Here is a 25,893-nt window from a genome sequence, read left to right as displayed (position 1 = left end):
TTTGTAATATGTGGTCATATTGTACTTTGTAATTAATAGAACATTGTGTGCGCTGCCGGCCCGCACCGCCGCCGCTACCTAGAGCGGATGACAAGCGATCCGCAGAGAGCTAATGACTACGTTACGTTTCGACTCGACTCGTCGGCGATGGGACGTTCACATTAAAGCTTCGTACATAAAGTTCGAATAAATTTTACACCATTATGGAATGTTTGATTTTCAATCACTTAAAATTACATATCTCAAAATATACAACATCTCTGCAATCGGTGCTGCACCGCGGTCGCGGTCGCGGTCTGTCGCTCCACATATATCTTACAAAAACAGTCGAAAAATCTGAGGTATAAATTTTCTTAACATACCTAAACAACCCTTGTATAATAATATTATTATAGCAAATATAAAATGTGTATACACCATCAAAATATATAAAAAATGTATACATCATCGTTACCAAACTAATATTGTACGTATAAGAAAGTTATTTATTCAAAATGATTCTTAAAATGTTCTTAAAGTTAAGCAAACTTACAGACTAAGTAAAGCATAGATTTATAGATGAATATTATACATAATATCGCATTTGTACTGTAAGGTTATGCTTTGTTCAGGCTCGGCGCGTTTGCGCTAAGCATAATCAACTCGGATACAAACATTTTTGTACACTTGTGAATGGCAACATTGTTTTGTTATATTAAATAACCTACTCTTGTTTCGATCTAGCTGCCTAATACACTATTTTCATAAAACTTGTACTTGACTGTGTCACTTGATGATCATCGTCGCGATGCGACGCACTCGACCACTGACAAATCGTGAAAAAATACAAATGCATCACCAAAATATTTGTACATTATTCGCATAAACCTTAATGTTATGTGTAATCAAATCTGGATAGTCCGTTAAAATCGATTAAAGTATCACTTTGTTGCCGTCAGTGTACAAGTACGCCACGAAGTGCTAAAGACAGTAAACGTCGGAATATAATAATGGAGGCGGTTCATGTGAATCTTAGAATATTATTTGTAATTCAGAGAGCACAGGGTGGTTTATTTAAGAATGATTACTAGGCTAACACCTGTATTGAAATTACCGTAAGTACGAATACGTCGTGAACACAAAACGCGACACCCGTGCGATAGATGCAGACCGCTGCTGTACATCGCTCTACAAATGCTCCTTTATGAATAAACATTATTTTATTGATGCTTCAGTCTTTGGAACGTGTGTGGTGGAATGTTATTAATTACAGATTGAACACCACATTGCTCTGGACGCGCTGTTTTCTTACTTGGTAACAACATTACTACATACATACAAAATTCATAAAAATAATCTCTTTTTTGTGACAACGATTTTCGTAAACCTTTGATTGTGTGAACATTGACATATGATTTCATATAAAATAGTTGTCTTACTTTCTATACTTACAGCTGCTTGTAGCTGCCTTTAAATACTACGTTTTGAATTAATTTTAATAAGTCAATCATTGTAACTTGGATTCGTGGACGATTATGTGTGTGATATCCGAGAGCATTGCGGTGTACGAGTGGCGAGGCGCCAGGCGCGGCGATGCCATCATACCGCGGGTGAGTCGGCCTCAGGTTTAGCGGGGTCGGGCGACGGCGGCAGCTCGGTCTCCGAAGATTTGCTCGGCTCGGGCGTCGCCGAAGACCCGCGGCTGAAAACCACATCACCAACGCTTTAGGAACTTTCCTTCTTCGCCATGAATGAAACCAGTCTCCGAAATAAAAAAACATATATATTTTATGAATTTCATATGATAAAGACACTTTTGACATATGATCACATGTGGCCTTATTATAGGGTACACATTTTTATTAAAATAAAAATGATAACTTCAAACATTGCACATATATAAGAAATAACAAAGGTACCAAGAAAACAGTATAGTCGCCAGCGTAACTGCATCCATGGCCGAACGGTTACCATACCGGACCACAACGCAATGTTCTACATTAAATGTTCAATGTTGGTTCTGCACACGACAGATTTAAATCTTGACACATTTTAGAACAGTATGTGGAAGACATTTACATTGAAAACGGTTGACGCCAGTGTACCACACATTGTCATTTCAAACGTCAGTACCTGGAGCGTGCTCACTAAAAAAAACATACAGAACACACGATGCGGCAATGCCAACCTCGGAATAAATATAAATAAATAAATATTATGCTATCGGTGATGTCGTAGATGCTCCATTGAGTGTTAAATCGTAATTTTCGCACAGCATTTTATATTTCAAGCTATAACTCGTATATTAAACTTACAAATTGAAATTCACACTGTAAACAAAATTATAGCTTCTTTATTCCTGTAAAAAAACTAAAATATTCACTTACTTTCGGAATATCTATTTATACAGCGAAGAGCAAAAATATGTATTTACCTACGAATTGTCCTAAGTTACCCTTTATCATAATTAATCATTCGTAATCGCAAGTGAAAGACCAATAGCACAGAAAACATAAGTTGATAAAAATGTTAAATAGGCTTAACATGAAACCATTTTCAAAACAGCCCCGAAACTTCTTAACTTCCCAAAATTTTACGCGGTTTAGAAATGTTACAAATTTGACATATATTAAGAAGTTTACTTGGTTTATGTTATTTTTTATATTATAAACATAATTATACAAGACCAATAATGTAAATTAGCATCTGTAACGGTATCCGTAATTTTACAAAATATATGATCCAAGGTGTGCGTTTGTCGATTTCGATTCCCATAGTATCAGAGTAAAAAGCCATTCCTTTGTCATTTTTTTATTCTTACGTGTTCTGTGTGTTACGTACACAAAACATCGAATATAAACCAAAAATAGAGACGAAATAAGGACCATACATTCCTGGTAACCCATCACCGATACATCACTTATAAATATCAACTCTCGTTTGACTGTAATTAAAAATTAGAAATCTGAAATAGTACAGCGCCAACAACTGACCTGTGTGTACGTCTCCGTATATTCCCAAAATATTCTGTATTTATTGCAGTAAAGATAATATCTCTAACAATGGCGTGCTGTGGTGCGTGTGCGTGTGCGTGTGCGTGTGCGTGTGCGTGTGTGAGTGGAAAAACAACAAAACATCCAATTACGAAACAAACGGAATCAAATGTCATCGGTAATTAAATATTAAATACGTAATTTTGCAATTTTCGTCCATTATAGCAAAGCTCAAGTTAACTGGTCAATTTCACGTGAAACAATTGACACCCTTTAACGACACCCGTCAATTGTATCCAATTCGGGCTGACCAATCAGAGAGGAATTATCACAAGAATGATATGGCAGAATAGTTTTCAAACAAATTAAATGACATTTCGTCTCTATTTCTGGTTATATACTCGATGACACAAAATAAAAGTATTCTAATACATGCTCGTGAAAGTATTCTTCGAATATATATTTTACCCTTGACTGTTCCACGTGCTAGTTATAACACAATAAAATTAGAGGAACAAAGAACCCAGTTTTTTCGGCTTTCTAAGGCTGGTTTCAGAGCAGATTTATATGCAGTCCGCCCGCGCGGAGCACCAGAGCGGAGTAAAAGTACTGATACACATGCTAGTTAATAGCATGCTAATAAATATGCTCAACAGTCGGTCGATTTTCGAGCATGCTACTCATGAGCATGCTAATTTCTAGCAAAGTACGTTGTCAGGCATGCCACCAAGTAGCATTTGCTCGAATACACCACGCGAGCATGTGTATTTGTACCATAGCGCATGTGACGTTAGAACGTCGTTTTACAGTGACGCGGATTGTTCCGTACGGAGTTACGGAACACGCTCCGCGTGAACTCCGTACAAGCCATCCTGCGTTCATTGTATGCGACCGTCTTCCGTGAATAATCGCACTAAATTAAATACTCGATTCAAAGTACTGCAGATCCTACGCATGTGGATGGCCCGCAAGCGGACAGTCCGTACGGACCATACGCACAGCTGTGAAACCAGCCTTAGACTAATTAGTATAAAATCTATTTTCTTGTAGAATTGCGAGAATTGGATCTTGTCCTCGCGGGATAAATATTAACACGAAAATTGTTATGTAAAACCAACGCAAGTTTTATAAGAAGTCGAAAAATTGTTTGTTGGCGGGAATACCGTGTTAACTCGGCAAAATGCAATTTCTACGGGATCTGAATTCTTAATATATGTGTTCATCAAAACTTTGTGTATCAATACTATTTATAAGAGTATATGAATTCGCAAAGCGCACACTTATTCATTGCCTCTTTCTCACATGAAACATTTAAATTCGGATAGCTTATATTGACACATGTATGTCTAAAATAAATAAATAATTTCACAACTTGCTAAAACAATGTATGAAAACGTAAGCGAGGCAAAGTCCGACAAAGAAGGTGCAAGACTTTAAAGAAATCGATTCACATTTCTACAAGTCCAGTTTAAATATAAGTGTAGCTTCTTTATGGCCAGTGTAATCCCACAACAATTGCCTCTTATACGTAATAAGGGTTCAACTCCAATGAGAGGTTTTGCGACACTTCAGTTGTCGAAATATGTGCAAATAATTAATCCCACTGCCGATGGTAAATACAAGAACATTCAGTATGACATAATGTTTACAAAGCTCTTAGGAAACATAGCACGCAAACCGTATAGGACAGTAATGGTATATAGTTAAATATGCATCTCATGCCCAGACACGGCTATTCCTGTTCTTTAATTCGCTTTTTCATTTAGTTTTGTACAGTATATGTCGCGTCATTCGCCTAGCAAAGGTGTTTTTATGGTTCAAACACTGGAGGAAGATCAGTGACATTTAAACAATAAATTCATTACCATACCAAACATGTTTATAACATAACATTTTACGCAAGATGACGCTTCGAAATGTTATTTTATAAACATTAATGTAAGCCATCACTGTTATTCCTGTGATTATCAAACTGCAGTAGCGAGCGCAAGGAAACGTTTAACAACTTACTTTTCCGCTTCCCTGTAGTCGGCACCGGCTCCGGGCGGAGCGTCTTTCTTCCATTTGCCCGCAGGCGGATTCGATGTCCTGCAAACCATACCCGTTATTATTTTGCCATGCATTAGGTTAGCTGCATAGACCATTTGGATCTAATTACTCAGAGCGTACATGTCACAAAAAATCTTCAGCGTTTATATTCTTATGTAATAGCTTTTAAAATAATGGCGGATTCGATCTTTTTTTATGATACCAACAGACAGACGAATGAACAAGTCGCGCGCCTGGTGGTAAGTCAAGAGCTTTAAAACGCAAAGATCTGAGGGGCACTGCCAATGCGCCCGTCACCCTGAGACATAAGTTGACAAGTCCCATGTGCCTGTAATTTCACCAGCACCCTTACCCTTCAAAACCGGAAAGCAGAAATGCTCACATTACCGCTTAGCGGCAAAAATAGGTAAGGTGGCAGCACTACCCTAGATGAACTCTTTCCCAATTTCTGGTTCTACTAATAGAAAAACTAAGTTTTCATTTATCTCCTACATATCATATAAACATATACCTATAAAAATTTGTTTTCCTATCTGAATCTATTATGATTAATGATTATAAACGTTACAATGCCCAGCAGGGACTGTGTTGATGTTGATATAACACAGAACGATTGTTATAAAGAGGCATAAACGCTATAATAAAGTATAATGAAAAAAAAAATAGTCTAAGAAATATAAATAAGGACACATACGTATCAAATTCTCTGTAATCTACGCTGCCGGGTGGAGCTTCTTTGCGCCATTTATTGCCTGCCATGTTCTGTATTCTGTTAAAAACATACACATAAGTTTAGTTATATTGAAACCTATTTAAAAAGCATCTGGAAAAACATTGACTTACAATTACATGGACGTCGGGTCCACGCTAAAGAGTGTCCGAACTTATAGGGCGTTAAAATCGTATACAGAGCGTCATTCACGCTTTAGCCTTTGTTTGCTCGACTGACAGCGAAACAAGCAAAATTAGACAGTACTGCGATGACATTACAATTTAAATTCAACGTTTTAGCTTTTTCATATTCCTTTACATGTCCCTACGTTTAAATAGGTTGACTTGGGACATTTTTTTCGTGATTTTTGTATTAGACCCGTCGTCCATTTATTTGTAAATCAATGGGAAAAAAACACCAGGAACATGCTTGTGTACAAGGACTAATGCTAATTGTTGAAACAAGAAAAATATCCTTATTAACAATAGGGACCGATTTAAAATCAAGGGCTATTTCGTTTTCATGGCGGTCAGATAATATTACATTCCAATTGTTCTGAAAACAATTTACTGATCACAATATTTCTTATCTAAATCTTTGATATCTCTCTGTTGGAATTATGGGGAAGATAAACCTGTTGGTAAATAAAGTGGGAAGTCTTATAAGTAAAGTTCTTCAGTATCATGGACGCATTGAATTTCTCTTTTATTCCACCCTTAGCTTAGCACTTAACTCACACTTGTGTCATGTGGTCCGGCTGGTTAGAGAGTTGCGCGAGATAAGCGGCCTGCTTGCGGTGGTGATACATGTGCACGCGCAGGCACGACGGGTTACGCATGCGCTTCTGACAGATGTCGCACTGCAGGGTTCCTTCACGCGTATCGTGCTTATCACGGATATGCACCTTCAGGTTGTAGCGATTCGCAAAGAATCGGTGGCAGTTTGGGCACTTGACGCCCCCTGTTTTACAGTTCCACCCTGTTGATACGCGAAAAAATCATGAAATAAAAAAGCAAAAGTATGCCTACAAAACAACAATAAATGGCATCCAGACCTTTAATCTCTAAAAGACGCCGAATTTATTATCAAAACAGGACTCAATCATAGATCACAAAAAGTATTCACATGAATTAATTGAATATAAAATTGAACTTCGCTTAGATTATTAAGGTACTTGGACACTGACCTTTGGCGGACTCAGGTAGCACAAGCACGCTGTGGAACAGGTCGTTGTCGAAGTCGATCAACGGCTCACTGTAACAATGAATCACAATTTTATTCCGGGAATTTGTCACATAATGAGTCACTTAATCAACCTTAAAATAAAAAAATAACAAACAGTCTATCCTAAACACTAAACTCAGTATAATATTATCAATACATGGTTAGTTTATTTTTTAATAGTGTAATGTGTATGATTTAGATTAATCCAGCAAGAGCATACTCACTTGTCGGAAGTGTATTCTGTGTTCTCGGGCGTTGCTTGGGCGTCATTCATCGTCCGCCGTTCTTTCTTCGTGTTGTAGCTATTCTTGTGGCCAGTATTCTTCAACAATCTACAAAAGTATGCTTGTTTAACACCTATTGATACCTTAACCATCAGCAATTTTATCTAAGAAATAAATAAAATTTCTATGTATCTAACTTCTTATATATACAATCCACAGACCACATAAATACTAGTAATAGACTGGTTAGTGGGAGGGCCCGCGTTACCTAGCTTATGAACAGACGTTGATATGAGTGTCAACAGCGCGTCAGTTGTCGTTCAAACATGATACAAGATTATTTTGTGGAAAAAATAGAAATATGCCGTGTTGTGCCATTACATCAAGTCGCATAAGAAGCCAAAGTTTAAAAATACTCCGGGAGTCACTTAATTTCATCGGTAAGTACTAAAACTCTGTATTTCCTAATATTCTAAACAATACAATACTAATATTTCGAAATAAAAATATTTTCTTGCAACCAATTAATAACAATATACATTGGTTGCTAGCCATCAAAAGAACGATTTGAATGACGCTCAATGAATTCATTGCACAAACGACGTATTTATTACACTTGGTACTGGGTCCGCGTGTTGTTATCAAATTATCGATATGTAGAAACTCTGTATTTAAAAACCCGGTTTTGGTTTAGTTCAACATTTTTTTTATAGCGTTACCAATGTGTAAACATAAATTGTTTACAGGGGGTCGTTTTCAGATAACCTCCAAAAATGTGTCACTTTCAATAACTTTTATGTTATTACATGAATACTAAGCATTATTTATTTAATATGATTGCATGCTTACTAAGTCTGTGTTACACATAAAAAGACTACTTTACTACGTCACAGTAACAAATAAAAATTTAAAAAGTGGGCAATTTCTCATTCATGGGAGCCGGTTCCACGTCGTTCTAATTTTAATAAAACGAAGAAAAAAAATTAAACACTCGTGGAAATCGCAATATTTTCCATCGAGGATAAACTCTAATAACTTACACGTCGAATACATACTGTAACTTTCCAATTTATTATAAACAAACATGTTTTCTTGGGAATATAAAATGTATTTCAATTTTTCTTATCATTAGTGTCAATTCAACTAAAAGCCTCCTAATAACAAAAGTTCATACCGCATCACCTTCACCCTTTGCACACGTGAGAAGGGGCTCCTATCGGATTGACTCCAATTGACTCCAATCCGATAGGAGCCCCTTCTCACGTGTGCTGTACACAGTGAAGTAATCTGTGCATCTCCGTTATAGCAAAAAACCGACTTAAATAGCAATTTCAGTACTAGTGACTAAATCGTTCTCATTTATATAAAGCAATCTATCTAAATAAGTATTAAGTCATAGTATATAAACTTTATTGTACATCAATAAGACAAAGGGAACTTTAAAATCCATGCACTTTTATAACGGTCCAGCATATTTTACACACTTGACAATTAAAAATGTATCCAAATATCATTATTGTCGCTCTCATTCTTGTTTACTTTTAAGTCAGATAGTTACTTTAAGCCAAACATTTACTTGAAATATAACAATTAGATGGTGATAGTGGTGGTGATGACGGTAGTGACGATGATGATAGTGGGATGATGACGATGATGATTGTAGCAATGATGACGATGATTGTGATAATGATGTGAATGGTAATGATGCTGATGATAATAGTGATCATGATGATGATGTTGATGGTGGTGATGATGATATATTGATGTACAACAAAGTTTATACGACATTAACAAAATACTTATTAAGATTTATTTATCAATTACATATAGATAAATGGATGGTCTTACATGGATGAGAAGGATTTTGATACAAGTAGTTATATTGAAATATTTGTTACACGTTAAATGTTGTTAAATGTTTTCTTGTGAACGATAAAATGTGTGTTGTAATAATATTTTCTCATTGCCGTGCCGTCTTTCCCATTTATGTTTATGAGAAAATCATTCGTGTTACTGCAATCTCATTCGTGTGACCTAAAATATGGTTTTTTGTTGTATTTAACTTAAATATTTCTGTGATTTTATAAATATTGACATTGCTTGAACTTATTGTACGTTTAAGACCTTAAAACCAAAAGAAAAAAGTTTTTTACAAAAATCACTCAAAAAGTGCCATTGAAATTTGGAAAGTGAAGTTAACCCACACGTATTTAAAAGCTAACAATTTTGATACATTTTTTTATTATACGTGGGGCGCACTACAAGTTTCCGGAATGAATAAGAAAAAATACTATAAATGGTTAGAAATGAATTTATTGTTTCTCAATATATTCTGCGATAGCTTTGATGCACTTTTTTATACAAATGAACCAATTTTTAAAACTTTTATGCCACTCCTCCGTGACAATCTCTGAAACATACTTTTCATACTCTTCTACAGCCTCTTCACGGGATGAAAATCGTTGACCGCGTAACTGGTTCTTAATTGTTGGAAATAAAAGTCACAAGGAGCAAGGTCAGGACTGTACGCGGGATGGCTCATAAGGTCAACGTAGTTCACCTTCAAAAATTCATTTGTCTGTCTAGCCGTGTGAGCACTATCATGGCGCAAAGTGATACGACATTTACGGTTATTTTTAGTTTGTCAACAACTTCTGGCAAAAAATGTTCGTGTACCAATCACTACACACGGTACAAAGATTCTCCAAAGCAACAGTAGCAACGTGTCCAATTTTATTAAAAAAAGAAGCAATCAACCGCTTAGAGGTACTTTGCACGCGCGCCACTTTGGTTGGTTTCGGCACATCTCGAATACATACGCTCGATTGCTGCTTTGTTTTGGGGTCGTAACTATAAATCCATATTTCATCACTTTTACTATGTGCCACACCAAATCTGACGCCCCTTCGTTGCATATAGTAAGCATGGCATTGCTCCAAGTGAAGCGATCCGTTTTTTGAGCCTCAGTCAAATTTTGTGCGATCCACTGAGAGCACAGCTTTTTCACACCTTTTTTTTTGTTGTTCACAGCAGTGGACGAGCGACCATCACGCAATTCGTCATTGAGATTGACACGACTGCGTTTGACTTCTGCAAACCAGCTATAAATAGTCATGTTGCATGGCGTGTGAAATTTATGTAGTACCAATGTGTAAACATAAATTGTTTACAGGTATTTAAAAGCTAACAATTTTGATTACTTAAATGTTTGGTCCCAACACTCGCAATATATTTTTTTTTAATTTTCAATTTAAGTAAAAACGATATATTAATGGAAAAAAGGAAATATATATAGAAGAGGTACAGTATCAATAATTGTAGAATGCACGTAAGCTCGTAGAGTACCAAATGAAGACTTTATGAGATTGGCGAATTTTGTTTCCCTTGTCTACATGATTCCTATCTCCCTACTTGCTTATTATTTTCATTTTTTTTATTTATTTATTTGCATTCAAGGTAACAAAGACCCATGAATGCACACCTTACATACCTTATAGACTAATATACATAATAATACAACAAAAACACTACTGACTAATTATTATTTACTCGTATTGTCTGCGACGTATGAAGCAACGTGTGCGATAGCCGACCTCGGAAAAGTCGGTACATGACCCGCTTTGGCCAAAACTCATCTTTCATAAAGGTCGACAGATGTCGAGTTGGTACTCTCACCACAAATTAAATAAAATTTACATAGTGGCGGGACACCAACTGCTCGACACTCAGGGTAGCATGGGCTTTCACCCGCATATACTCCACAATATCGGCAGACTTTGTGGAGTAATGAAGCCGTGACACGTATAACAACGTCGTCGGTATCGCTGGACGCAGTAAATGATTAGGGCCAGACGGGGCGGTGCCACTAAGATTAAGGCTGGTGTACTTCTTCCTTTACACCTTTTTGAAACCGTCCTCGTCGCACTGTTCAACTCTTCTCGGTAATACTGATGATACATCTCCAGAGATGAGCATCCGTTTCATTTTCTTCTCCTTTGTTGGGTTGTGGTTGTGGAGCACTGGATCGGTTAGCAGCGTCGACAGCAGCTTAGTCACGTTGAGGGGTCAACAGGCTTAAGCGTGACCTCTCCGCCGGGACGGAAGAATGAGAGGCGGGGAGCGGGGAAACGCACGTAGTGACAGTGGTCGGCGACGTATGGGCCGACTCAAAACTGCCGATAGATGCGTTTTGCGCCGCGCGACGAGTATTCACATTACAGACCTCGGGGGACCTACTTACCGAAGCCGTACTACTCAGTAACGCAACTTGGGCACGCAACTCACTGATGGTATTGTCCGAGGCCTCCAATTTACAGTGAACTTCAGCAAGGTCCACGTGCTCGAACGTGCAGCTCCTTCGCCACGAAAGCAGGCACATTTTCTGGGTTGGTCTCCTTTAACAACGTGATGTCCTGGAGATTCTTCGCTCCTCCATCCCTCCGGCGAAGTGGCATCTGCTCAGCCATTGGCATACGGAAAAGCAGCGCCTTGCCATTGCAAATCTCCTCTTCCTTGAAATTTGATTTGCAGACATGCACGACACTGATCTCGTCCATAGTGTCGACATCGTGTTGGATGAACGCCAGCAGTTCATTGGCTATAAGTTGCTGGGAACCCATAGTCATTTACGTGCAGCGGTTATTGACGCGCGAGTCGCGAATTATTGTAATTCTTACTGTGTAGTGGAGCACGTCCGAATCCGACGGTGCACCTGTTCCTTTATTATTATTATACGTCACCTTCATCAGCTTGAGTTCTCAATTTATCACAGGCATGATTTACATTTGCAGTTTTTGTGTTGATTTTTGTAGTTTCCCGCCGGATCCTTTTTAAAGAAGAAATGGGCTGAAGCAACAGGCAGTAAAAGCTGGGTACCTACTAAATGTGGCACCACTTGCTATAGGCATTTTATGATATCACATTATATTATATACATATGAATAACAACCGAAAAATTCATTAAGAAATAAATCATTTGGTTAACCAGATAATGTATGACATGAAACTCAGAGTCGCCTTCACAATGTACAGACCACATCGAACTGTGAAAACATTTCTGAAGCATTGTCAGTTATTTTTCGTCAAGTTTTCATGAAACAAATGATTCGCTCCTTCGGCTTTGGAAATAAGTATCTTCATTTTCTTGACAAGCTTGTCGACACCATGAATGTTGTCATGTTCAGTCAGTTCAGAAAGAGGTAATTGTTGTACAAATATATCATATTTCAGGGAGAATAAAGATTTTTAATATGACTGTGTTTTAATATTCAACCGTTCCTGTGATCGGACTGACTTGAAATCTAGTAGGTTAATGAAAGTACGATGACAGTATAATAAATCGTTAATACTGCGATTGTAGCATGTAGCTACGAATACGCACACGCCTGCGTAGCTAAAATTAATTAATATTTGCGTGTAGTAAAACCTTATGCGTATTTGGTAACAAATGTGTGCGTGTAAAAGTCAGCTACACTAGTTCTCGAAGAAATTGCTTTAAATGCCGTTTCCTTATACTCCGTGGTTAACCCTAATTATAGCAAGTATAAAGCAATGCCTAGTTCAATATTCCGCTAGTTATGAAACATAATGTCGATATCAATTAAATGTCACATCCCTATCTGTAGATTGTCAACTTTTGGCATTTGTTCCAAGAAGTTTATGTTCATAGGATTCTTAGCGTTGTGACTAGTAATAATAAAACCTTCTAAGATCCAAATAACTTTCAATTTTTTTACCAAAAGTTTTTTATTATTGGCGTTACTGACGATTGATAATTTATAACCAATCAAAATTATGTCATCTTAGTACTAATGTAAGATTACGTTTTCAAATTTGTGCGCGTGGCGACATCGGTTTTGATACAAATGTTGCTTGTTGCCATTTCCATTCTTTTCTTTCTTCCGTGATACAATCCATACACTGGAATGGTTGGATGCTAACACGATGATTGGCTTCTACGTCAATGCGGTGTAGTAATGTGAAATTTGCACGAGACACTCAATCGCAAAACAAATTTATCCTGTCCAATTTATTTATTTTCACCCTCAATGCCCCCATTTCACCTACCTTTTAAGTGGACTGCGGGCAGTCTCTTCCTTGACGACCGGTTCCATCGGCGCCTCTGTAGCGATGGTGTCCTCCCCGCCTGGAACCCACTCGGGCTGCGCCTCTACCACTTCGGCTTTCGGCTCTTGCTTGGGCTTTGGCTCTTCAGGGACTGCTGGCGGTGATTCGCTTGTCTGTCGTACATAAAAATAAGCAAAGAAACTTTACAGAACTTATGGGAATACATAATCTTTTCTGAAACAGGTTAGCAGCACCAGCAATGCGCGTCTATGGCCAAAGAACTACCATAGCTGAAAAAGCAGATGCGTTGGCCACATTATACTCGGAAAGTAAGCATTTGGCCTAGTTAGGTACAACTCTCACCTCGCGGCCTACAGTGAGGCCTTTAACCTGCAGCATCTCGGCCGTATGCAGAAAACCGAACAGCTCTTGCTGACGTACATGCACCTCGCCGCGGTACATGAATTGTAGCAACTGCCGCAGTTCCTGGTGCGCCACGTCCTTCAGAATCACAATAGGGTGCTCGCACGGGTTCATCTAAACAACACAACATTCATTTGTCAAAATTAATTATAAACTTTTTAAAAGGACACATGACGTTCACAACAGAAATGTAAAGGTTGTCACAGACAGATTAGTAGATTCAGACAGAGTAGTAAATCACACTAGTAACAAATTAAGTTACTACCAAATACTATCTAGAGCCATGTGTGTGAAAATATATAATACTTTAAAAGATATAAATAGTAATCATTTATTTAAACATAAGCTAGTGTCATGGCAAATTTCTGCTCTATTACAGACTTCTTTTCATATAAAGTTCCTGAAATTTGACTATAAGTATAATAATTGATTTGACCTACAATAACATGAACTTATTATATTTTTTCTTTTCTTATTTATACTTTTTCAAGACATGACAATAGCTTACAACTACTTATAATTTGTATAATTAATAACTCTAGTTACATTATTAGAATTAGCCTCAGATATATAAAATTTGTAAGAATGCCAGTTTTGGTAAAATATGAAAACTGTTACAATATACCACCCTTTGTGAATATATTGTATATTATATTTACACAATATTTATGCAAACAAATATCAATGAATCAATCAAATCATAATATTAAAGTGTATGGTACTAACACTATAAAACATCATAATCAAACTTGTATCCAAAGTGCGATATTGCTAAACAACAACTGTAATCATGTGCGACATATTATTGCGATGATAATTTAAGACGAAATAATACCTTTAATTCAAGTACAAAAGAAAATGGACATATGCCAGTGTACATAAGAATAATGAATTTGTAACATGTGACATGATCTAACTCGTAGGATTGGTCAATGGTTTCAATTCTTTATGTGTGGTGTAAATATGTACGAAATGTGGTAAATAAATATATTTAATGCATTTTTTAGAAGTGACATCATTTTTCAAAAAAAAAACAAAGCAAAAAGTTTACAAATGACTTAAACGTGCGTGTCATACACCAAGAACTAAATCAGTTTGACATAATATGACGTACTTAACCATTTCACTATGGACCCCTAAAAATGTTAAAGAAACCAGATCTCTTGATATGCCGTTTTGGTGCAAAAACTTGTTGGTATCATAATTGTTGATAATTAAAGATCAATCAATGCTTTTTGGGCAAACTGCAATAAAAATAATTTATTTCATTTTAATAACATTTGAAATTTTTGAATACCATGTAATGAAATGAATGCTTTTATTTCATGACACCATTCTTGTCATTTTCTTTGTTTAATATTCAATGTCATTCAATATAAACATTTACAATCTAAGACTAGAACAGAATAATTTTCACATATTCACATTATTAAGTAAGAACTAATGTTCTATTGTGTGGTTATCAATAATATATAACATTGTATTATTAAAACAGCAATGGATAACAATAAACCTAATTTGAGGACCAACAAGGGTCATTGTTGAGAATTGCTGAGTCATAAACTTCAGGCATTTCAGCATAACTCTAATTAATGGTACAATTAGTTAATGATTGTTTGTTGTTGACAATAACTGGAACAGTGAGTTGGCATTCTTTGCTAATTATCTATATTATGCTCAATATGTAATTTACCTAACACACTTTTGTGTGGGTAATAATTTAAAAATAAATATTCCAGACAAAATAGAGATCCCTAGTAAGTGATCATAGAAGATGAGTATTAATTTCTTATTTTTATTATTTATTTATTTATTTATTTATTATTATTACACTTTTCAATATACAATTAACAAAACAAAAACAATGTGCATAAACCTATACAGATTTTCGCACGCTGCGCAATCGTCATCTACACAATTAAAAAATTGAAAACATATTGAATATTATAGTAGGTAACATAATTATAACTCCGTGGCAAATATCACAGACAACACGTCAAAAGTATTTAGAAAAAAGCAGACGCAAACACATACACATACATTATGTATGAATGGTTAGATGCAAACCAGCACCGCTAGCCCGACAAACAATGTATTGCTGTGCATTGACAGCTGATGAACGCTGTGAAGTCACTGCGCAATTACCCAAAGTAACTAAATAACTCTTAATATACACTGAGAAACTTTCTATCTAATGATGTAAGATAAAAAGTAGATAAGCCATAGACAGCCTTAGATACACATGCCACAGCTATGCCACGCATGGTGACATGCCATAAAGTTCAGACAGGGACTTCCAATGTTCAAAAACATACAGATTCCACCCATGAGTTTTACTGTACACTTATTGACTCATGATGGATGAGACATGGAACAGCAACAGATACAATCTATTATGCAAAGATGACATTGTCAACCACATAAATCATTTTACCCATAATTTTGTATATGCAATAGAATTGTCTTTTTCATTTAACTACAAAAATATTAATCCTAGTGCCCACCTTTCATCAAAAATATACATAGTTAAATACAAAACCGCAATGGGTACAAACAATATGTTGATGCTTCTGTAAATTAACTTAGTTGAAATAACCATTATTCAGACGTTTTATAGATACTGGCAGGAATTTATAAAGGGTTGTATGATAACAAGTACTTTCAAATCCTTTCAGTGGTTTAGGACCACAATGAGACAACATCTTCCAATAACCACTTCTACAAATGACCACTTCTTGAAATTACCATTTCCTTAAATGCTACTTCTACAAAAGAACACTTCTTGAAATGGTCACTTCTTGAAATGGCTCCTTGTTGCATTAACTACTTTTAAAAATTCAATATGTTTCGGCTTCAGATTAGGAACATTATCACAAGTTTGATGATGGAACTTTACATTAGATATTGCTTATTATCACCCTGGAGGGTAACGTCCCTCCATCCATTGCAACTGGATTTTGCAACCATTTGACAAAAAGAGGCAAATAAAACATTTCATTTTCATTTTTAGTTAAGATAAATGTCTGGGCATGGTCCTAATTGGCTAAAGGGTCTACAAACGGTGAAAAACCAATTTGTAATAAAAAAATAAAATGGTCATTTCAAGAATGGTCAATTCAAGTAGTAGTCAATTCAAGAAATACTCAATTTGAGAAATGGTCCTTTTTAATTGCAGTCATTTCTCATTGTGGCCTAAAACAGCCGAAAGGATTCAATTATACACAGTAACCAAATTCTGCCTGATTAGTTACCTCAAATGAAGAGACAAAGTGACTTAAATATGGGGTAGAAAAGCCTTTGTCACAAGACAGCTAATTACTGATATCTATAAACAACATGTATAGATATGCAAACATTGAGATGGAACATGGATCAATCAGTTTACATGTAAATAGGCCAATATCTGTCTCATATCAATGGAATTTCAGCCAGTGGATTATGGTACTTGTAAACATGCATTATCAACAACAAATATCATGAAGTATGCTATCACCATTCACTTTACTCTAAATAACGTTTTAAACATAACTCAGTCATGTACAACCACAAGTTCTTACTATATTGATTTACTGAATAAAGTCAATGATTTTCACAATAGCAGGAAAATGTAACAATTTATGCAAATTAAGATAATACCTTAAATAGCTCTTTGAAGTAGGGGCTGCAGACAGAGAGAATCAGCTTGTGAGCATGTACATACTGGCCCCCTGCCGCCAGCGTCACATCCACCAGGTCCTCGCCCTCAAGCAGCGCGTGGAACGACTGCGACAGGTTCGCGTGGAAGTCGTTCCACCGCAGTGAGAACTGCTCCGGCATCGCCATCTCACCTGCAACACCACACCACGAGCCCTTGCCAACAATTACACTCGCCTAACTGTACAGCAACCACTTTCAGAACTACGCGTCCGCTACCCAAAACTACAAGAAGGTGTACTCACTGAAAAATTGACGCGATAATCAAACTGCCCACGTATGCGTCGCTCGTTTCTTCCTTACGCACTAAATATACATAATTATAAAAATCACAGAATTGCAACGACTACTCAATATATAATTTACGTTTTGATACAAATTCTTTTGACTGGCATGGCAATACACGAAAAAATTATCAAAATGTCGCTTGTTCACAAAATGCACCGTTCATTGTCCAACAAAACAATGATTCAAGTAAGCTAGGTTTTAGAAAGAGATTTAAAGAATGACCACTTTATTAATCTAAACGTTATTTTTTTACGGCTATTTCAAGGCGATAAATTGATTTTTTGTGTAAATTAAGAATAAATAAAAATTAAACTACAACTACACCCAGAGACAAAAGTTGCTTTATGGTTGGACGGCTATAGTTTTAATTTCTTGGTGCGTCATTCTTTTTGAGGCACTGGTATCGTAAGATACAGCCATTTTCTAAAATGGCAAGACTTTAAATTCTTACTGTCCATGACGACACGAATCATTGTCAATGTCAATAGTTTGTCGATCTTATGTCAAACTATTAAAAAAAACGTTCTGATATTGTATAATATTTTACTGTACACGCCCCGTAATCGCGGATTATTTCAATTAAATGTTCATTATCAAAATGTATTTTTCAACAGACCGTGATGAATGCTCGCATACGTAATGAACTACCGTGTCTGTATAAAGAACCGTGCTGCCGCCGGCAAGCATTCATGTCGAAATTGCTTAATTTAAATTTGTTACCTCTGTGCGTCTTCTAACCACATTTAATACGTGGAACTCCAAGATGTCGAGTCCCGCGACAATCGAAGAAACCGAAGTTGACATGGTGAAGAAAATCCTCAGTGCGGTGTTCTACGCGGTTGCATCGTTTATGATAACAGTTGTGAACAAAACAGTGTTGACTACGTATGGGTTCCCTTCGTACCAAGCGTTAGGGTTGGGTCAAATGATAGCGACGATTACAGTACTGTGGTTTGGACGGCATGCTAAGCTTGTCAAATTTCCTGCATTCGACTTTAGTGTGGTGCAACGCATTTGGCCTCTTCCACTCATCTACCTAGGGAACATGGTCACAGGATTGGGAGGCACTAAAGAATTGAGTTTACCCATGTTCACTGCCCTTCGGCGGTTCAGCATCTTAATGACAATGCTTGGAGAGCGATTCGTGCTTGGCATTCGAGCCTCATGGGCAGTGCAATGCAGTGTGATGGCCATGGTTGCTGGCGCACTTATCGCGGCCGCCGATGACGTCACGTTTTCATGGTTTGGCTACTCTTTTGTTCTATTGAATGACTGTTTCACAGCTGCTAATGGAGTTTTCATGAAAAAGAAGTTGGACTCAAAGGAATTGGGTAAATATGGATTGATGTATTACAATGCACTGTTCATGATAATTCCGGCCGCATACATTGCATGGTCTACTGGAGACCTGAACAAAGCTCTTAACTACCCATATTGGAATGATATACTGTTCCAAATACAATTCATGCTATCATGTGTGATGGGTTTCATTCTGTCGTACAGTGTGATGCTGTGCACTCAGCACAATAGTGCATTGACTACCACCATTATTGGGTGCCTTAAGAATGTATTAGTAACATACCTGGGTATGGTTATTGGTGGTGACTATGTTTATTCATGGTTGAACTTTGTTGGATTGAACATAAGTGTCCTGGCAAGTCTCTTGTACACATATGTCACTTTCAAGCGCAAACCCGCACCAGCATATGCCCCACTAAATATAGCAAATGCAAAAGTTGATTCTGTATAGCAATATTTTAAAAGAAAATCAACCCAGTGCTACATGTACTTAATATAGTAAAGCAGGTTGCAACCAAAGATGACTTTCTTACCTTATTTGGAGTTTTGGTGTGTACACAGTGTTAATGATACGTTAGTTAAAAATATGCCATATAAATAAGTTAACATTAAAAGTTCACTAAGAACAAATTTTATATTAATATAGTTGTGGATATTATTGATGTCCAAGATCATTGTTTGTAGTGAATTATGACAAAAACTATATTTGAAGTTAGATAGGATATTGAATCTTATAAGGTCATGTTACATTATAATCAAATTATGTATTTGTACATGTACATACACATTCAATATATTGCATTGTTGTGCATCAATTACACTGTGTTACGAATTTGAAAAAAACATATGCACAGTATGCTTCTCAAATGTCCTGGTTTGTTTATTTATTATTATCATGTTATAGCAATTCAGTTTTTTTCATTGCACATATAATTTCTGGGGTACTAAGGAAACAATTAAAAAGTACCTGCACCGTACTTGTTTTTTTTCTAAAAAATTTTTTACACAGGGTCTCAAACTGGAAAATTCCCTGTAGTATCAGTACAAGAGCAAGGAAATTCACTCCGGAGCACTACCCGGAACACCTTGACCATAACCAATTTAGAAAAGTTACTTTCTCAAAATGTTCCTATCGAGAATCTAACTCGAGTCCAGCTAATCCAGCACCCACATTGGAAGTCATTGGTCATCTCATAATTGTTGTAGTTTACTGTGTTCATGCTGCAGTATCAGTTGCTGCAAAAGGCATGAATGTTCTATTTCTGTTCTGCCAAGACAAGATAGTATGATACACAAAACAGGTACGGAACTCAGAACTTATCATGATGTACAATATGTGTAAAATATAGCAAATGTGCATTTCATATTTTATCAGATACTTTTGTTCCTTGCAATTTGATAATGTGCTGTCTACAGCAAACAAAACTTGGATTGGCAAATTTTTGCACTCGCAAAGACCACTTTTTTCAGTATTCATTGTTGAAAACTATACATTTATGCTGTCAGATAATTTATCACTAAAATACTTACATAAAATAAACATATTTCGTCAATTACGTTATTTTTTTACTAAAATGCGTACAGGTACCCCAAAAACTAGATGTGACAGAAATATAAGATATTTACTGAACATATACTGTAAGTAATAGCACTCTAATACAGCTATCAGTTTTTCGGGTACTAATTTCGTATCACGCAGTGTTATTTTCACATCAAGTTGTATATGCGCAATAATTGCTATAAACATGTAAGTATGTGCTATGCATGAAATCTCCTGTTATAAGTCAGTTAGAAAATAGTATGTGTGATAAAAATAATGTTATTTAAGTAACTATTGTAGATATATTTTGCCTTATTTAGGCAATTGGACTTTCCTATACTGTTGTTCAAACAAATTTGTATTGACCTATTTACATAATACAATCAATTAGTTTAAATTTAACTATCACGCCGATATTGATATTTGATGATTATTAGTGCTTATTTAGTTATGATCGATTTTCGTGACTCGGCTAAAGGGCTAATTGCTGCAATGTCCTAGGGCTATGAACAGCTACTTAAACTTTCAGCAGTCAGACATCTCCTACCACTGTTTGTCTAATTGTGTTTTGCAATACTGTTCACTCAATAGATAAGTATAAAATAACAAGACCATGTTATTATTTGTGAGCACAACCATTGAATATTGTTATCTAGCTACTTCTGTCATGCGGCGTTTGGTATATGCTAGACAAATTGGGTGTTTCCTGTGCATTGTTATATTAGTACAATGCAATGTGTCCACAGCTGAAAAATATCTATCTACTGTTCAGTATTTTCTCTGCTCTATAGTGAGAAAGAAAGCCTTTTTAAGGGAATAATGTTACTAATGAAATCTTAATACTGCTATGTAGGGAAATAAAGTCAGCAATCGAGTCACAAATCTCGTGATCTTTACTCTGACTCAATACAATCTTCATAGCCTGTTTCTGTACCTGTTAAAGTGACGTGTGTGTGAATTGAGTGAGCACCCTCTTAAACCGTCTTAGAAAGTATTTGTCAAAATTTGAAAAAGGCGCTAGTCGATCTGTAATTAAATACGATAGCTTAACTAAACTTTTACTAAAAGTAGTACAATAATATTATATGCAAACTTAATACTTTTGTAGATCTAACTGGCTCTCTGTGAGAACTGAGTGAGTGTGTTAAGTTATTTTCCTCTTGTTTTATCTTTTTACATATAGGAAAGAGTGGAATGGACAATTGTTTTAGAACTTTTACTAAATGAGTAATATATTTTAAACATTTTACAAAAGGTGCTCACTCAACCCACACACACATCTTAAGATGAACTGCAGAACATTTGGTAAATTTTCTAACTATTTGTGATGAAGTCCCATGCTTAATGCTGACAATTTGAAACAATTAAAAATCCCATAATTGTGTCTATCTTTCATCATTATAGGGTTTGTACATACATAGGTAGCATACCCGTGTATTATCTTTTCGTTTAATACAGTTATGCATCATTTTATCAATAGTGTTAGGTGATTCAACTATGAGGTTGCGTTAACAGTAAACATAATTCTGCACAAATATCGTACAATTCACAGGCTCCGACAAGGCCGAGAGAAGCCTCTTTTTGCTATCGCTTCAACTGTTTACAAACGCTTTAATATACAAGCTATTGTAAGTCGTCAGAATGAATGATGTTTTTAATAAATATGTTTTTTTAGTACCTATCAGATTACCAAGAACGCAGCCTCAACTTTTATTTAAAATTAACTCGTTAAGAATAGCTACATATTGCATATGTAGGTGTTATAACGCGCATAATTGGTTATCGTATATGAGTTAGGCATGTAGTGCTAATTGAAATGCTTTTTATGTCTACCTGCATTGATTGCGAAATTAATCAAACCGATTAGAAGCAGTCGACGCACAAATTGTGCGTACTTTGGTTTATTTTGTTCTAGTAAAAGTTATTCTCTGTATACATTGTACACTACTATATCAACCCTTGACCTTGCAAAACGGGTCCGGTTCCTAAATTTTTGATTCTCGGGAATACTGATTGTACCGGTACCGAGCTGAGCCCAGTACCTACCGATACTCCCGATATTCCCGGTAGAACATCGTATAAGAAGATTCACAAAACTTACTAAAATCCCTCGTTTAGGGTTGCAGGTTGCACAAGTACAAGTTATAGGTTGCACCTGCGCGTAAGATATCAAACGATACAATTGTGCTATGATGTTTTCACATTCGCAAATTTCAATTCAATTTCTATAATTTTATGCCACTAATGAAATATTAAGTTTATTCTGCATATATTTTACGTTTTTCACTTTCTAATTGTAAAATTACAAATAACACTTTCAGTTTTGTACTTATGACTGAATAAGTTCGTCAATCCCAGTGTCGCGGTATTTTGTCGATACAAAAGCGCATGTTAAAGCATTCGATGTTAGTTGCAGATAAAAAAGTATCCGATTATCAGACATCTGATCATAAAACACAAGTCAAACGACATTAGGTAGGTTCCTTGCTCCCTTGCTATAAACAAAAGTACAAAGTGTCTATAATCGCGGTATCAGAACTGACTGCATCTCGTCAATACCGTGATTTCCCGGTTTTTCTGGTACCGAGAAATTCCGGGAGCAAGCCTTAAACAACCCATGACATGACGTCCCACTGCGGACACGGGTCTTGTTTTGTTTGACATAGTTCTCTAAGTTCTGATTGTTTAATAAGAAGAATAGCCATGATTTTTTATTCCGAAGTGCCGCACCCACTGAATCCCTCATTCAGTTGGCACGGGAAGGACACCATATTACTATTACGCTATAAATATTCAAACCTAATTTCCAAACCGCACAAATTTTAGACACTCTAAGAGTAATTGCCTATTACATGTAAATTCATAATTATTCCGAGATCCATTTTCTCTTCTACTTAGTAAAAATAGAGATCATTAAAAACTTAGTACCACATAAACAAATAACCGTAATTTAGTGAATATATAAGCATTATTTCCAATTGATAAAAGACGTTTAACAGTTGATTGCACGTCCTGACCCGGCATTTTTTATTGCTGCGTGTTTTGTAAAAAATAGAAGCTAGATGCACCGGCAATTTCCTTCTAGTCGTGTTTGTTTTAAATTAAACAACGCAAAGATGCAGCAGGCTTTATGAACTATAGAAAAACGTATCGTATTAAATTTTAATACTATTAGCAAAGGTAATAATTCTTAAACGTCTCTGCATTTAACGACTGAATATTAATAGTTTTTCATTTGCGAAAGATTATTGCTTGTTAAATGTATTTAACAGTACAACGATCAATATCTTTGTGGCTATATATTATCATCTATCTGTTGTATAATTCTCATTCTAATCGTAAATGATAGGATTAAATAGTTTCATGTTATGTGTCAAAACTGTTTTGTAGATACTTTGTTATGTTATACGTAGGTACTTATGCTGTTAGCGCGTACTATGCGCGTGTGTAGTCACAGGACTTGTGATTTGTTCGGGTCGTAAATGTGCATTGGTACAATATATTTTTACTCAATATTTATTATTTATGAATTCATCTTTTAACCCGCCACGTGACATGGAGACACACGGCGTACCTGATAATTTTGGTAAAAAATATCTATATAATATTTTTTAAATATTGGATGGAAACACAACTGCGCGTTAGGAACACCGTGAGACACGAATTTCATCGCGCTCACGCCGCGCGGTCGCCGCACAGCGACCATGTGCATCTGACTATTATGGCAAAGTACGCTCTATTTATTTAGCTTTTACGTTTTAACTTAATTGAGCGTCCCGGACGCGCGAGCGTGCCGCGGACTAGTGTGGCAGCTGCCGTGCGGCCACGTGGTTGTATTATTCAGAGGAATTTAAATGTTGTTGCCTAGTCAGTAACGGGGCGGTGCACGGTGGCCGCGCGGCGGTCGCGTTAAAATTTCGCGTCGTGTAACTGGATACCATCTGTCTCTACATCACATGACGGGTCTATAATTTATTTATTTTCTCAATAATGTCATACTGATTAAATGTTGATAATTTAAACATAACTCACACGTTCTTTCCAAATCTCACGTCGGCGTGCAGCGTACATACACGTGTGTGATAATTTATATGTATAGTTTTCATATCTTATTTATTCAAATGTCAGTAATGTTCTTCCACTGTCTGCTACGACGATTTGTTTTTTGTGGATACCGTAGTTTTGGGTTAATGCTGTCCTCACAAATTAAAATTTTCTACATTTTTGTAATATATATCAACACATTTAAATTTTTGAAAACAAACTGTACATAAGTAATTTGTTTAATACAAATGTTGAAAGCGAAATAAACGAAAGGGATCACACCGTAGAATACGTTCTGTGAATACGCTGTGAATAAATCCATCATTGCCATTACATTCATGGTAGACCATGAATGTAATGGCAATTATTGTCACTGGGGAAACAAAAACTTTATACTAAAGTTAAATACAATTTCTGCGTACTTGGATGACAAAAATGTATGGAATTGACCCGTGGTAAAAACATCCTGGAAGAGCTCTTTCAGGACGTTTCGCCAATTAATAAATATTGTAAATGGGAACAAACTGATACCTCCAATGAACACTACGCCAACTTTATTTTTCGGTCATTTTCTGTTATTTTTGTAAACAGCCATACTTATTTACTAATATTATGCTTCCCGAATTTTGTGGAAAAAAAATAAAGGAACAAAAACAAAATAAAAACTGAACAGCTCCAAAAAACAGGTGCTTTACAAATGTGCGTGTGCGTGGTAACTGCTTAATAAATGTGACGATTTCAAGTGTAATTTGCTTACCTATTAAATAATAATAATATGAAAAGAATATTGAATGGCGAATTATACAAAATCCTTAGCGGTCACAAGTGCATACACATTTTGCTTACAAACATGCGACAACCGTCACCATAATATTTTGGTTGAAATACAGGCCTCATCGTTGGCATTCCATAAATTTCAATGCGAATCCTTTCATCTATTGCGCTTTTTAGTCGCAGACGCAGTGCCGGCTTTACCTATGGTGCCGGGTTTGCAGCTTACACGGGCGCAGGGACTTCGAAGTCGCCTCGCGCTATGCTCGCGACGCCTCTGAAAAGCCTGCGTCTCTCTTTGATTATATCAAATTTAAAATACTTATATTCTTAAAAAGAATGCCAGTGTTCTTATTACATAACTAATAATGTTTAATACCTCCCCGTAATAGGAGCACCCTATACATAATAACAAATTTAAATTACAATGTACATACGCACACTAGCATAAAGGACCAGGGCCTCTTGTAGCTTTATAAAACGGAGATACGGATATGTCCACATGATGATATATTCGACAAAATATAAAAACAATAGAGGTGACAGTTTTATAATATAAAATTTAAAATATTTATATTCCTAAAAAGA

The 25,893-nt window shown here is 36.1% G+C and overlaps 2 protein-coding genes across 2 annotated transcripts; one reads left to right on the top strand and one right to left on the bottom strand.

Annotated features, from left to right (window-relative positions):
- Positions 1-420: 420 nt before the first annotated feature.
- On the bottom strand, positions 421-17,492 carry LOC113239244 (protein tramtrack, beta isoform-like). Its single transcript, XM_026476195.1, has 9 exons — positions 17,307-17,492; positions 13,611-13,784; positions 13,248-13,420; positions 7,182-7,289; positions 6,920-6,987; positions 6,471-6,711; positions 5,716-5,790; positions 4,983-5,060; positions 421-1,681 (listed from the first exon to the last, which is right to left on the bottom strand). Exons 1-9 carry the CDS (start codon positions 17,490-17,492, stop codon positions 1,579-1,581), a joined length of 1,206 nt encoding a protein of 401 aa, XP_026331980.1. The 3' UTR covers positions 421-1,578.
- Positions 17,493-18,207: 715 nt separating this feature from the next.
- LOC113227003 (UDP-sugar transporter UST74c) lies at positions 18,208-24,020 on the top strand. The gene has a single exon (XM_026459860.1). It carries the CDS (start codon positions 18,415-18,417, stop codon positions 19,399-19,401), a length of 987 nt encoding a protein of 328 aa, XP_026315645.1. The 5' UTR covers positions 18,208-18,414; the 3' UTR covers positions 19,402-24,020.
- Positions 24,021-25,893: the final 1,873 nt, after the last annotated feature.

Source organism: Hyposmocoma kahamanoa, unplaced genomic scaffold (genome assembly GCF_003589595.1).
Source record: "Hyposmocoma kahamanoa isolate Upper Pololo Valley unplaced genomic scaffold, ASM358959v1 100021, whole genome shotgun sequence".
NCBI classification, from domain to species: domain Eukaryota; kingdom Metazoa; phylum Arthropoda; class Insecta; order Lepidoptera; family Cosmopterigidae; genus Hyposmocoma; species Hyposmocoma kahamanoa.
Note: the sequence above shows the minus strand (reverse complement) of the source record. Positions and strands in the feature narration are given on the sequence as shown.

What these genes read in the sequence shown, in the direction of transcription:
- LOC113239244 (XM_026476195.1), bottom strand. Translation starts at nt 17,492, where the DNA reads ATGGCGATGCCGGAGCAGTTCTCACTGCGGTGGAACGACTTCCACGCG. An exon ending in GCCCGCAGTCCACTTAAAAG is followed by an intron (nt 7,290 to 13,247) that starts GTAGGTGAAATG and finishes ATACTTTTGTAG; the next exon opens with ATTGTTGAAGAATACTGGCC. An exon ending in CCGGACCACATGACACAAGT is followed by an intron (nt 5,791 to 6,470) that starts GTGAGTTAAGTG and finishes TGTTTTTAACAG; the next exon opens with AATACAGAACATGGCAGGCA.
- LOC113227003 (XM_026459860.1), top strand. Translation starts at nt 18,415, where the DNA reads ATGTCGAGTCCCGCGACAATCGAAGAAACCGAAGTTGACATGGTGAAG.